Source organism: Homarus americanus, unplaced genomic scaffold (genome assembly GCF_018991925.1).
Source record: "Homarus americanus isolate GMGI-L3 unplaced genomic scaffold, GMGI_Hamer_2.0 scaffold7626, whole genome shotgun sequence".
In the NCBI taxonomy this organism is placed as follows: domain Eukaryota; kingdom Metazoa; phylum Arthropoda; class Malacostraca; order Decapoda; family Nephropidae; genus Homarus; species Homarus americanus.
This window is the reverse complement of record NW_024718273.1, coordinates 12,507,163-12,522,994: the sequence shown is the minus strand read 5'-3', so window position 1 is coordinate 12,522,994 and position 15,832 is coordinate 12,507,163. Positions and strand designations below refer to the sequence as shown.

At 42.8% G+C, this 15,832-nt stretch overlaps 1 protein-coding gene across 1 annotated transcript in view; it reads left to right on the top strand.

The window, feature by feature from the left end:
• Positions 1-15,832, top strand: part of LOC121859413 (transient-receptor-potential-like protein) — a 201,793-nt gene that overhangs the window by 120,678 nt on the left and 65,283 nt on the right. Inside the window, exons 4-7 of the mRNA XM_042356208.1 lie at positions 85-191; positions 5,975-6,083; positions 13,308-13,480; positions 13,646-13,771. Of these exons, the coding sequence (XP_042212142.1) occupies positions 85-191; positions 5,975-6,083; positions 13,308-13,480; positions 13,646-13,771 (515 nt within the window). The remainder of the gene's footprint in view (positions 1-84; positions 192-5,974; positions 6,084-13,307; positions 13,481-13,645; positions 13,772-15,832) is intronic.

The window sequence follows — 15,832 nt, the reverse complement described above, 5'->3', positions numbered from 1 at the left end:
GTGAGTCACAACTAAAACAAGAGTTTGTTTGTTGTCCACCTTGTGTCGAGATACTAACGTGATATTGGTACTGTGGCGCTGCAGGTGACGCCTTACTGTACGCCATCACTGAGGGAGTGTACAAGATAGTCGAGATGCTCATCAACCATCCCAGCATCACTCCAGAGATGCTGGCCAACGACTGGGCCAAGGTGAGTCACCCCCAGAGATGTTGACCTCGAGTGATCAAGGTGAGTTAGCATTAGCCTTGGATTTTTACGCCAGTCATGTGCCGAGTTTTTGACAGCAGCATGATAATCGTATGACAGTTATTAGGCAACTGAGTGAAAACATTGTAAGAATCACATTGTTGTCATGACTGATAATGTAATCAACCACACTGAAATAAAATGTTTATACATTTCCTCCGAGACACAACGTGGTTTTATCATTGTACTTCTCGCTTATATTTCTTCTACATCTTTTCTTCTTCCGTCTAAGTCATCGTCGTCTTCTTAAAATATATTATATTTCCAAACCCCGAAAACTCATTCTCATATATTACAAAATATATTTACTGTATAGTTCATTAAACGATTTAAAAATGGATAAGTAATATATACATATATAAGGTACAGTGCCATATATAATATTAATTGTGGAAGCGATTTAAGTAAGATGGTGAGGGACCTCCAGATATGTTGCCTTAACTATACACTAACTCACCATGCACAACTGATAATGGTAGTTAGTAATGCCTAGATGATCAAGAACAATGGGGGGGGGGATCTTACACAGGCTACTCACCTCTTTCCCTCGACATGGCCACCTCTAGTGGGTAGCCATTAGGTAAATACAGTTCTGTAATATAAATAATTGACCAGTAACTCTTTGTAGACCTATTAATCGATAAATATAGTAATAAACAATGGGGGTTAAATAACACTAGATACATTGATGATGATAATAATAACATAATAATAATAATATTAATAATAATAATGATAACAATAATAACAATAATAATAATGTCAAGAACAACAACAATAATAATAAAAACATGTCCATATAAGTTAAATATCGGTGAATAAATTAATAAACAACTGAAATACTTTAGAATTACAAAAGTTAGTAAATTATAAAACAAAAAAACTAAACCCCAGAAGTAAGGTCATCTGGGTACACACCTTACAGCAGACAATAGATCTTCACCCACTCGAGAAAACAAAAGACGGCAGGAAAGTGTATTTTATACCTGCAACCACGAGGTATTGTATGTTTAATTACTCTTTTATTATAGTTATAAACGAAAAAACTTACACACCTGAGTACAACAATTTCTTATGGTATTTTTCTGTAGTTTTTTCTATATTGATTTGAATGTTGTTTTTGTTGTTGCTTACGATATGGATATAATGACACCATATATGCCAGCTCTTGTTTTTTACATTATGTTTAACCCCCTCCACACATCCCCACTTCCATATGATCTTCACCCCCACACCTCCACCTCCATACACACCATCTCTGCCAACTCCACCCCCACCTTCACACATCCTCTTCTTCCCCACACCCACATCCTCACATCATTCTACGACCTCCACCACACTCTCTTACTCACATCAGGCTGACTGCACTCCCACACCCACTCACACAGACGCCCTTCCCCACACTCCTTCCCCCACACCACCTTCTCGATACACCAATACCCACACACTCATCCCACACCCTCCTTCTTTCTCACCACACACACACACACACACACACACACACACACACACACACACACACACACACACACACACACACACACTCACACACACACACACTCAGGGTCCAACGCACCCGCCACAGAAGTCTCTCCCTCCACTCCGTCAACTCTTCTCTCCACTCTACTCAAGTCTCCCCTTGACTCCCACACTCTCCAGGTAACATAGCCTTATTGTACCTGCACTACCAGAAGTCTTGTAAGGGTCAGTCAGGTAACACACACACACACACACACACACACACACACACACACACACACACACACTGATTCCGAACCTGGTTTTATGTATTTTCACTTATAATAAAAATAGTTGTTTCTTAACGTTACCACTTTTTCTATACTTTACAACTCCATGTTAAGTGATACAGAAGTGGCTGTCACTTGGTAGAGATCGTCCTCACGTTAACTAAAGAACTGAACACTTTCCTCCATAACTCACCGTACATTTATATCACAGTTTATGATTTCTTAAATATAATCAGATAGTTACCTAAATAAAGATTTGCAATATAGTTAATGGTAACGTATTAGAGCAACTCATTATTTTCTTCATATAAACGAATTTTTTTTTAGTACAAGACGTCATGACATCTTTCACACCAGGTGAGTCTGGTGGCCAGGTGTGCTTAGTTACCTTCCAGTAGTCTTGGCGAGGTTAATAAATGATAATTCTTTATGAAATATTAATGTTGTATTACAGTATGTACAACACATTAATAAATTCTCATATAGATCTCTGTCATATAATATTGTTGATGGGAAATGTTGACGAGTAATTATATCAGTGTAACTTTACATGGCTTGTTAGTGAAGTATTATGGGCGTCAGTGTTGATTATCGATGACGTCACGCCCACCAGAAGAGGGTGAGTGTTGCCAAAACTAAGTCTTTATTTTTCAATATTTTATCCATTCTTTGGAAAGCAATAACAATAATACTGCAAAATGACTAAACTCGGGGTTGACCTTTAAGCCTTCAACGTTAATACAAGATGTTTTCAACTTTTCTACTTAGCTCGTTAATATGTACAATCTAGTTAACTACCTCATACTATATGTAAATACTGGCAACCGCTTCCCTTTTGATTCTTATTGAGGCCTTACATAGTCCAATTTCTATAAGTTATTCTCCTGATTAAAGACTAGTGAACAAACTCTTGTGTTCTGTACAGAGTGACATGAACGCCTCTCTTGTCTTTCGCATCAAATTTTCGTAAGAAATTGCCAATAAATTATCGTTCAGTTTTGGTGTTAAAGTCACATATAATAAACTGTCATGTTACAGAAGTTAATTCAATCTATACAGAATATTTCTGCTTTTGTTTGATGTTTGGACATAAGTTTAAACAGTGTGGGGTTATACTATTGTAATTTAAACATTAACTTCACTACTCACTCTGCCAGACTATCACCGGCTACAATGTTATTTCTCAGACTCTTTAGGGAATCTTACGACTCGTAAATATATACCTGTGATCGTTCCTTATCAATATAAATTACTGATTTATCTTGAACTTCTTTTCTTCTCACCTTACTTCATTTAGTCCCACAATGCCCAATTTTATCTTTAAAATTCTTCTTCTAGTTCTGTTAAAGTTGTTCACATTTGAGAAAGTTCTGCAACTATTTACTGCTAAAGTTATATATGTTGACATCCTTAATGTTCTACCTGGCGAGTACCAGCTGTGCTCTCCTGTACAGCCTCCAGGTAATGACGGCCATATTGTTGTTGTAGGGTCATATCAGGAGAAAACGGGCCAGTAAATGCCACACTGACCCGAGTCAGGTAGATGGACATCCCCCAAACTTCAGCCTCGCATACTGCTTAGGCTTCACAATATGGATGGGCCTAATAGGGCCAGGGTCTGACACCTCAAGAGCCCCTTGCAGCTAACACCGTTAATACCGTCCAGCCACTTTATTGAAACAGTTTACTGAGCTAGAAAAATAGATATTGTAAAAATTGAACAACAACAACAATATTGACATGGCTAATCATGTAGAGTGCCAGAGCTCTCTTGAAGGCGCCTGGTAGACACTGTACAGTCACCCCAAAATGTACATTTACAAATTTGTGACACAGTATGACAGAACCAGCGAAGGATTTTGACAATCCTACCGAGACAACAGGAGCCGCAGTGTTCATTTTGAAATTCATCAGACCCCTCAGTAAAGACAACTTTTTGAGTGACTGTATATTATATATATATATATATATATATATATATATATATATATATATATATATATATATATATATATATATATATATATATATATATATATATATATATATATATGTGTGTGTGTGTGTGTGTGTGTGTGTGCAAATAAATCACTGGAGGTGTGCGTCATCCATGTACAGTATATGCATATAACCAAATAGGAAAATTAAGGCACGAAGTTCCCAAGGAGTGAGTACAGACTGACAGACTGTACTCACTCCTGGAGATGTGAATAACACGAAAGCGCTTGGGAACTTGGTGGGTTTTTTTTCCTAAGTGGTTATCAGCATCTCTATTGGACCTGTTCCTACACCCGAACTCATAATACTGAATGATATCAATATTCACAGCACAGAATGGCTGATGTATTCTGCTCACACTATCCAGGTCGATGTGGAGGGGAGCATTTTGTTACCTCATTCACTCTCCCCCATCCAGTCAATACCGCCATCCATACCCCTGGTATAGCGGACTCCAGGATATTGCGGACCCCTGCCAGGTCTCTCTTACAAACTCTCCAAATTTTATTGTCTCAATGTTTCCTCCGTGATGATCAAGACGACTGTGACAGACTATGGAATATCTGTTTCTCTTTTCCTTCGTCTTTCTCTATTTTTGTTATGATTATTTTACTACTGCTGAACCCCTCACTGCTGTCATCGTGGTCGGGACAGAGTAGTTCATTCTGAGTTAAATATTCTAAGACTTTCTTACTTCCCTCATGTTTCAATAGTGTTTTTGCTGCAAAATTCCTTCAATAATCACAAACATACAAGAAACCACATTAAAGTATTTGTAAAGATATGCAAATCAAAGTCTTCACACATAAATAAATGTTTCAGGCGGTAGAACAACGTAAGAAAGAGCAAATAGTCAGGTTTAAGTTTAATGCTTTCAAGATTCACCCGATAGTTCAGGGATTTCAGATTCCCAACAGAAGGTCAATCTTTTCTCTCGAATTTTGCCTCTAACTCAACACCACACAACGACGGGAGAACAGGAAGTTTCACATTTGGATACGGATTCTCCTATTTCTGTTCTCAAAATTGTGAAATTTCAGACCCAGATAGAATTCCTCTAATGATTCTTAATATATTCTCTACTGAGTTTTCTCCTATTCTCTTCATCTTCTTCAGACTATCTTTACGCACTTCAATCTTCCATCCTCCATCAACTTCTAAAGAGAGTTGAGGAATCCAAATCCTTAAATTATCCAACACTATAGATCACTTACTTTACCTGCCTCAGTTACACACAGTACACATTATAACTCCGAAGGTTAACACTGACTCAATAAGTGTAATATATGTGTAAGTTTAGAAGGTAATGAAGAAGATGCAATGACAAGCCGGAACAAGGACAGATCATTTCCTAATTCATCCTAAGATTCAGGTATGGTGTCTCTCTTTATGATCATATTTTACCTGATAGAAATGCACAGGTGTCTATCCCACTACCTGTATCACACTAGATCCCCACTACCTGTACCCCACTAGCCCCCACTACCTGTACATCACTAGCCTCCCACTACCTGTACCCCACTAGCCCCCACTACCTGTACCCCACTAGCCCCCACTACCTGTGCCCTCTAGCCCCACTACCTGAACCCCTAACCCCCCCCTCACTATTACCCTGACTGGCCCCCTGTACCCCACTAGCCCTACCCCCCACTAACCCCCACACCTGGCCCCCACTACCTTGCCCCCACTAACCCCCACTACATGCCCCCAGCCCCCCACTACCTGAACCCCACTAACCCCACTACCTGTGCCTCACTAGCCCCCCAGCCTGCCCCACCTAACCCCCACTACCTGTGCCCCTCTAGCCCCCACTACCTGAACCCCACTACCCCACCTGTAGCCCCACTACCTGTGCCCACTAGCCCCCTACCTGTGCCCACAGCCCCCCCTACCTGTACCCCCACCCCTAGCCCCCACTACCTGTACCCTACTAGACCCCACTACCTGTGCTCCGCTAATCCCCACTACCTGTGTTTTTAGGTTCGCGCTGGAGGGGAGGAATCAAGCGACTTTGACCCTAATATCTCGCCCATCATCCTGGCTGCCCACTGTAACCAGTTCGAGATTCTTCAGCTCTTCCTGTCCCGAGGTGAGTGTACGTGTGTGTGGGGATGTGTACGTGTGTGTGGGGATGTGTACGTGTGTGTGGGGATGTGTACGTGTGTGTGGGGATGTGTACGTGTGTGTGGGGATGTGTACGTGTGTGTGGTATGTGCGTGTGTGGGGATGTCACGTGTGTGTGGGGAGATGTACGTGTGTGTGGGGATGTGCGTGTGTGTGTGTGTGTGTGTGTGTGTGTGTGTGTGTGTGTGTGTGTGTCTGTATGTGTGTGTGTGTGGGGGGGGTGGGGTGTACGTATGTGGAGAGATGTGTACGTGAGTGGGGGAAATGTTCGTGTGTGTGGGGATGTGTACGTGTCTGGGGAAGATGTGTACGTGTGTGTGTCTCTCGAGAATTTGTACGTGTGTGAGGGTATGTGTGCGTCTGTAGGGGTATGTGTACGTGTGTATGGGGGAAATGTGTACATGTGTGTGTTTGTGTATGTATGTGTGGAGAATGTGTACGTGTGTGTGTTTATATAGTATCCAAAAAATCCTTGATATAAGTTATACACTGTATGTTATTTTTAACCTGTGAATACACTTAATTGCTTTAACATTACTGAAGGGAAAAAAATGGAGAGAGTTCTATAAATTTGTTTAGATTTAATTGAGTGAAATAACTGGGCATGGATATAGGAGTAATTGAATATGGATGTACAATATCTGGCCGTGGATGTTTGAATAAAATTGAAGGGAGAAACTAAATTGATTTTGACTCGCAGGTAAATATGATTGTACTTATATTTTGAATTAATTGGACAGAGGTGTAAGGATTAACATTTTACGGGTTCATGTTCTATTTAATATCTTAGAATTAATGAAATGATTACTACTGTGAAGTGTTAGTGTTGACCTCTGATTCCGTACACACACACACACACACACACACACACACACACACACACACACACACACACACACACACACACATTCTTACTACTCCACACACAAGTCAATACAGCTTCCCACTTAAAACTTCAACAATTGCGCAACAACTGTTTTTCTGTGGCAGCAATATCCATAACAATAACACCTGCGTGACCCACCTCCGTAAAGGTACTTAACGTTAATTGAACAATATATTATGAAATTGCATTGACCTTTGATGTTGCTGAGTTTAAGTAATTTTGTCGGATAGTGTTCACTGTTGACTGGTGAAACATTTTGTTTCACTGTTGTGTGTTGATGTTGAACCTCATTTAATTTAGTTTAATTTAATTTGATTTCAGCGAACCTAATTTTATATATCCTAACCTAACGTAACGTAACAAAGCCTAACCTAATTTCATATAACCTAACCTAACCTAACCTAACCTAATTTAACCAAACCAAACCTGATCAAATTTAATCTAACCGAACATAATCTAAATTAATATATAGTTTAATCTAATGGTACTTACTAACCTAAACCAAATCTAAGTTAACATAACCTAATTTAACTCTACCTAATTCAACTTAGGCTAATTAACTTAAACCAAGCTAACCCAATGCCTGACCTGAGAATGTTTTTTTTTTTTGGGGGGTAGGTTAGGTTAGGTTAAGGGAGGTGAGGTGAGGTTAGGTTAGGTAAGGTAAGGTTAGGTTAGGTAAGGTTAGGATTGAAGTCAAATTAAATTAGAGTGCAAATTAGGGTAGATATCTACCACGAATCAAGCTGTTGTATCACTTCTGCTGTTTACACTTTACCACGTGTAAAAAAAATGAGTGAATGGACAGGATTTCATGTCATTTATCTTCTCGGAGGCGACGGAGATTCAATTTAGTGGGAAACTCAGGTATCAACATCCACAATAACCACTATCATCACTATCACCATCACTGTCACCACCATCATACATCACCCACAACCTTTACCACCACTACCATTACCACCACTACCACAATTACCATCATTACAACTACCATCACCATTACAACCACCATTACCACAACCATTACCATCACTACCACCAATATTTCCACCACTATTACCACCACTACCATCATAATTACCATCACCATTACTACCACTACCATCAACTAGCCTCATAAATTACAACAAAATTCCAACATACTGTAAACATCAAGAGTAATTCCTTCAATTTATCATTCTAATAGAGGTACACATTTTACTCACAATATTTCAGAATAAATAGTCAATAACACTATTTTTTAGACTATTTTTTTCTTTTTGTTGGGGAGGGGGAAGAGAGAATTCGAATAAATAAAAGTATATAAATAATAGTATAGTAATGCTTGTATGTGTTATCGGGTGACCAAATTGTTACTGAAGGGTCAAATGTCAGGAGGTCAGATGTGTGGGTCATCATGGCAGGGGGGGGGGGTGGTAATCTTATAAGCTCTAAATGTTTTGGAACAGATCACTCACTATTTTTGTGGGTGGTTGCGTGGTCTGTAGTTTAGATAACAACAACAACAACAATAATAATAATAATAGCCGAATCTTATTTCTGAAAAATCACTGCAATACGCGGACCATTGGATCTCGGATGACAACGAGAAATCACAAAATGTGTGCGTGTGTGTGTGTGTGTGTGTGTGTGTGTGTGTGTGTGTGTGTGTGTGTGTGTGTGTGTGTGGAGCTTTCAGTTTTTACATGACATTGAGGTCACGTTTCATGTTTACAAATGACACGGTAACAGGAGTGGCAGTTCAACCTGGCAGTGCAGTGGGAAAGATCGGTGAACAATTTTTTCTTTGATTTCTACAGTGAGTTTTGCCTGATCATTTTATTTGCCTCCCAAACGTTGTGAAAATCTATTATAACAATATTCATTATATTTGCTGCATATGACCGTCGCTTCATTGTCTCTGCGCCTTTTATTTTATTTCCACATACCGCTCCCAGCGGGACGTGTGCACTTTGTCTGTCTTTCGGTGAGATACCATTGCTCTCTCTCTCCTCTCTCTCTCTCTCTCCTCTCTCTCTCTCTCTCTCTCTCTCTCTCTCTCTCTCTCTCTCTCTCTCTCTCTCTCTCTCTCTCTCTCTCTCTCTCTCTCTCTCTCTCTCTCTCCTCTCTCTCTCTCTCTCTCTCTCTCTCTCTCTCTAATGTTACTGTTCCTACCCTCATCAGTCTTTCATCCTTTCTAGGTATCTTTCTCCTAGTCATATTATTACACATTCCTATTTCCATATTTCAGTTACTACTCCCTTCCTCCCATTCCTCCGTTTCTTTAGCTCTCATATATTCTCCTCTAGTGCGTAAAGTAACACAATTTCCTTCCCGCTTGTCGCCATTATGGACAAAAATAAAGTGCTCGTCGGGTTGAGTGGAGTTCCCCTTCAGAACCCCTCACCACCGTATTCTGTGAAATCTCCAAATCTTGAGGGCCCAATCACTTGAGAAATGGACGGCACTTTATCCTCTGAGGTGGTCGTCGAGGAGGGTGAAGGTGGGGGCTATTGAAGGTGTGGATTGGAATGAGGGGTGGGTGAAGGTAGGAACGAGTGAAGGTGTGGGTTGGAATGAGGTGTGGGTGAGGAGGGTGAAGATGGGGGCGAGTGAAGGTGTGGGTTGGAATGACGTAGGTGATGAAGTAATCGGAAATAAATTGGGGGTAAGAAGGAGGAGAACGAATTTAGTTACAGAGTAAATTTATATTTACAATAAAAGACGAGTGTAGTGACAGGTGTTCATACAAGAGAGATTTATAATGGTTAATTTTACTCATGTTCGAGAAAGACTTCCCTAATGATACCAGCATGGGACTTTAAGGTGTAGTACCTGACTCCAACGACACACACACATAACCATAGTGAGCTTTAGCATAGGAGAGTGCTGTATCTACTTATACCTGAAGATAAATGGCGTAACGGAACTTGTCCATAGTTTCAATCTGCCAGGGAACTTAACTTAGGTTTCATTTTTTGATGAAAAGAATGAAGATATGACAAGGGTGACCAAGAATTGACAATAGGCTGGCTGTCACAAGGGCCTGAAGACAGTTTTACAATCCGTCCCTCAGTCAATCAGGAAACTTGAGGCTACAGTTGACATCAGTGTCACGTAAACACACTAAGTAAATAGCAACGACGTATTACAGTATTTGGTATTTGAAGTCTGTACAACACGACACTGTCTTCGTATTGTCGCTATACAGAACACTGGTGCGTGTGCAATATGTATGATGTTTGAAAAGTACCACGAACATGATCGCTAAACCAATTTGTGTGCAGGTTTACTCAACACGACCCACCCAAACCTTACCTGACGACCCGAGGGGATTTGTTTACTTTGAGTCGTCTAATTGCATCAAATATAGATACAAGGTTATAAAAACAAACAAATGCTCTAGCCGTTCTACTCGTTGACTTTTTTTCCACATTGAACATCTTGCTGGGTATCTGATCAGTTTACTAACGTCATCAAAACTTCACAATCATATTCTGTATTTACTTTGTCATCATTGGCAATGCAAAGAGGGATAGTGAAAATAACTTTGAACAATATAGAGATTAAGTTACTTGTAATTTTGTGTGGGGACGGTGATGGTGGCGGAGAGATAAGAGACCTAGTACACTGAATCCGGAAATGAATTCTGCCAAACTCTTGCTAAACTCTTAAGTTATCTGCTTAATTCATATCCGCCTTAGCCCCTTCCAGCTAGGTAAACATTACGAAAACTTGAATAATTTATGTGTAATCAGATACTCCGACGTCTACTTGTAGCCTGGCGGGTGACATTGTATCCTTATACTGTACTCGGCAGATTAGTGGCTTCTCTGTAGCCCACCGCACCACTTGAATTTTTTTGCTATGAAGTGAAAGTATGAGTTAACGTAAAGACAAGCAGATGTATGGTACCACATCACCTGTATTAATTGGTTGACTTGTTCTGTTGCGTGTTCCAGTCATTAAAGTTTTTACTGGTAAAGTCATGGATCCCATACCCTTCAAACGTCACCTTTCCCCTTAATCACCTGAAGGTTGGAGTGACGAGGCGAAGACCAATGCCCGATAGACAAGGCTAATGGGTCGGGGCAGTTACCTTTAGACTCTAAAGTTTAGAGGAAACTGGAATGGACAGAAAGAAGTCCCCGGCACGGTGAACACTTACGGCCTGAGGCCGAGCAGTCTCCTACACTGGTGATGCTCCGTAAAGTTTTACCGTGGAGATAGTTTTCCTAAGGCCTTATCTCAAATACATCTTGAGAACACACACACACTATATACTCGTGTGTGTGTGTTATAAAATATGACTGAACCTTAAGAAACCAGTGTGAACAGACAAAAAAAAAAGACAGATAGATAAATAGATAAATTTGATGTTACGAATTTTCTCTATTACCTTAATACCTAACCAAGAAAATACTTATAATAGTTGACGGTCAACAAAATATTCTTTATAAAATCTCTTATATTCGAGATGTTGTGAGTGACCACTTGAGGAATCACTTCCCCGACCTTCATTATCGTCAGGTAAGATAACGATCTCGCCGGGAAAAACTTTCGCTCCATAAGAATGTCATTAACTCTGAATTGTTTCTTAACCAATCAGGATTTAAGATCAGTTGTCATGAGAGTCACTGCTTGTCTCGAGGGGCCGTCATTAGTCTTTCTCTTTAATGTTAATATCATATTGTGTCCGCCTCTGGGGAACACAGTGTATGTATGTATGGCGAACTGTGGTGTAATGGTCAGCATGCTCGCCTCGCAAGCTAGCGGACCCATGTTCTATCCCTGGGTAGGGTGAATTATGGACAAGTTTCTTTACGCCATTTGCCTCTGTCTACCCAGCAGTAACTGGGGACCTGGCTGTTAATCGTTTTGCGGATCGTATTCCGGGGTAATGGTTAACCAATGCAGTTTGCGAGTTTTCCGGTCATGCAGCTCGTTAACTTAGGGTGTGGTTGTTGTGTTGGCGACAGTTTGTACACCTTAACCCTTTCACTGCGTGTCACGCACTTGCCATTTTATTTTGGCTACCGCCAGGCCATTTTATTCAGCTTAGGGTAACCTCCCGCTGTGAAAGGGTTAAAAACTATTTCGTTTAAACAAATTCACGCCTAGGTGGCTCTTGGGCCGGCCATCCAAGTCTTTACTCACTAAAATATATTTGTTTTGTCATATGAATTTGTGTACCTTTGGGAGAACATTATATTTTTTGTGTGTGAATTAGTTGAGTCCTGAAAGTGTTCGTGTTCAAACAAATTATATAAACTTGACCTTGTACCGTCTCCCTCCCTCACCACCACCACGCCCCTACCTATAATATTTATCTCTCCACCACCACCACCCTTACTAACACCGCCTCCCTCACCACCGTCACCACGCCCCTACCAACACTGCCTCCCTCACCAGCACCACGCCCCTACCACCACCACGCCCCTACCAACACCCCTCCTCACCAGCACCACGCCCCTACCACCACCACGCCTCCCTCCCCAGCACCACGCCCCTACCACCACCACGCACTGCCCCTCACCAGCACCACGCCCTACCACCACCACGCCCCTACCAACACCCTCCCTCACCAGCACCACGCCCCTACCACCACCACGCCCTTACCAACACTGCCTCCCACCAGCCCCACCACACTGCCTCCCTCACCAGCACCACGCCCCTACCACCACCACGCCCCACCAACCTGCCTCCCACCAGCACCACGCCCCTACCACCACCACGCCCCAGCCCACGCACCACACCACGCACCAACACAACACCACGCACCACAGATCTAGATAATTCATTATAATGGAAAAACTAGTTGGGATAACCATTTTATTTCAACTTCGCAATTAAATTTCCACCAAGTTAAATTATATTCTTATCATCCCTCCTTCCTCAAAAAGGTGAGAGAGAATTTAAAGATGATGAAATATATTTTTTTTTGTCTGTGCCAAATTAATTAACCTTTTATCCTGAGACACACCACCCTCCCACACCACCCTACCACCACACCCTCCCTACCACACCTCCCCCACCCACCCTACCACCCCCTTCTTTCCCACCCTCCTCCTACCACCCCCCCCTCCCTGCCTCACCCTCCCTGCCTCACCTGCCTCCCCCACCCCTCTCTTTCCCCCACCCCTCTTGCCTAACTCTCTGCCTCACCCTCCCTGCCTTATCCACCTACCACACCTTCCCTTACACCCTCCCTGCCCCACCCCCCCCCTCCCCCCCCCTACCCCATCCTTCTTCCCCCTACCCCATCCTTCTTCCCCACTGTACCCACCAGCTCACTATGATGCCGTGCTTATGTTCCGTCAGGGGCGTACATCGACAAGCCTCATCCATTGTCGTGCTGTTGCCGCCAGTGCACGGAAGGCTTCCATGACGACTCCCTGAGGTACTCCATGAGGCGCATCCATACCTACCGCGCCCTCGCCTCCCCAGCCTGGATCTCCCTCACATCCGAAGACCCCGTCCTTGCCGCCTTCAGGGTAAGTATTCCGGTCTACACGTTTCTAGTCTCTCTTGGTCTGTAGTTTTCTTTGTAACTCTGGTGTATAAATAGTTATCTGTGCCGGCAATCTTACTGACCTCGCAGTTAACCTGAGAACACCGGTCCAGGCGGCCTCATTAACGCTGAGACCCGTGTGTTACAGCTGTCGTGGGAACTGGAGCGGCTAGCCAGGGTTGAGAATGAGTTCAAGGACACCTACCTGGAGCTGAGCGAGCAGTGCAAGAAGTACACCTGTGACCTGCTGCACCAGTGTCGCTCTACCCAGGAGGTGAGGCAAGCAGGGAGACAGAGGGAAGGGAGGGGAGACAGGGAAGAATAAGAGGAGACAGGGGAGGATAAGGGGAGGAGACAGGGAAGGAGGAGAGAGAGACAGGGAGATAGGGAGGAGAGAGAGATGGGGAGGATAAGGGAGGGAGACAGGGGGAAGGGAGGAGGAGGGAAGGAGGCAGGGAGGAGAAGGAGAGGAGGAAACAGGGATAAATATAAGGGTCAGAAAGGAGGAAGGAAGGAGAGAAAGAGGCAGGCAAATATAAAGACATACAGGCAGCGAAGGAATAGATGAAAGGAAACTAAATAGAAATGGAGAAGAAGGAGGAAAGGAAACAACCAGGCTGGGAGAGATGGAATCAGAGAAGGTAGAAGGGGGAGATATGAAAGGATAAAGAGACAGGGATGAAGGGAAAAGGGAATTACCGTCTCTTCAACCTTTATTCCACAATCTCTAGTACACGTGATACTAAAATACTTACCATTAAACACACATACATACTCTCTCTCTCTCTCTCTCTCTCTCTCTCTCTCTCTCTCTCTCTCTCTCTCTCTCTCTCTCTCTCTCTCTCTCTCTCTCTCTCTCTCTCTCTCTCTCTCTCTCTCTCTCTCTCTCTCTCTCTCTCTCTCTCCATCATATCACTAACATTATTGCCGTCCCCCTAAACACCACATACAACCTTACCTGAGTTAACAATTATATTCATCATTATGTTTACTTCATACTGCTGGGTCACCTCTTTGTTTAGACATCTATAGACTTGCGTATATAGTCCACCTCATCACTTACTTGGAGTTTGCTCATTTATTTGACTTGAATTGATGTATTTTCTAAGTGTATGTATGTATGTATGTATGTATGTATGTATGTATGTATGTATGTATGTATGTATGTACTCGTATGTTGGCTTTCAAAACCAGCAACCGTACATTTACAGTGTATTTAACAAAGCAAATATTCCCTCCACAACAAACATCAGTCGGGCCTGAAATTAACGATTAAACACAGCCCATGAGTCCCCTGTTGTTGAAACTTAGTTTTCATTGCCTGCCAAAATTGTCATATTCCGCCATGCACTTTACTTAGCAAATATATATATTTTTAAATTTCAACCAGACCAAAGTGTCTCACCTACGGAACGACTGAGTGGTCATTCTTCAAATTAGTGTGGACCAGTTAGGTGTGTGGCGCCCTCTGTGAGCTGCTGGCTGAGGCTGTCCCAACAAAAGAGAACAACAAAAATAAAAATGTTTTTTTCCTTTGTGTGAGGTGTGGCTGAGCGGTAGTGACCAGTTCACAGTATTTTCACTCAATTTTCCACAGGTTGTGGTGGTGAAAATAGCTATGTTGATGTTGTTTATCTGATACAGGGAGATATTGGTCCCCCCCCCCCCACTGCCATGAGCTACCTGGTCCATATGGTAATTAACCTTCCTCGGCCACCTGCTCTTCCCTTTACCCCATACTCCCTCCCCACCACCACCACCACCACCCTTACACAATTATCTCCTCTCCTACACTGCTCCTTTCCACCCCATCCCTCAACTACTCCTCACTACCGCCTCCTCCACATTACTCCCTTACACTACTCCCCCCCTCCCCCACAACTCCTCCCCACCACCCTCTCCCTCACATTACTCCCTCACACAGGATTTTCACTCCCCTCCTCCAACTCAGAGTTCTCGCCACGCATCCGCTTCTCCACAAAGCAGGGAACAATTATCCCCACAGAACCCTCTCCAGTGGCTGTTGGCTGCTGACTGCCCCACAGACAGCAAAAGACCTAGTCCCGCTGGCCTTGTGACGGCGGCCTCCTGCTTAACGCCTGTCCGTTACCACAGCACCTGGCTGGGTAATTAGCCTTCAGGTACACTCGATATCCAGGCCACCAGCGTCTTGCACTCTTCTTTGGTTGCAGTTTTGAAGCTCAATCTCACTTCTCCGTGGTGATAACTCGTGAGCAGCGTTTAATCTGCCCCAACCTGTAGTTAAGCCCGGAGAGCATGTGCCTCTCATCCTGTCCACTTTCTAAGCCAACGCAGATATAATTTACGAATGCTT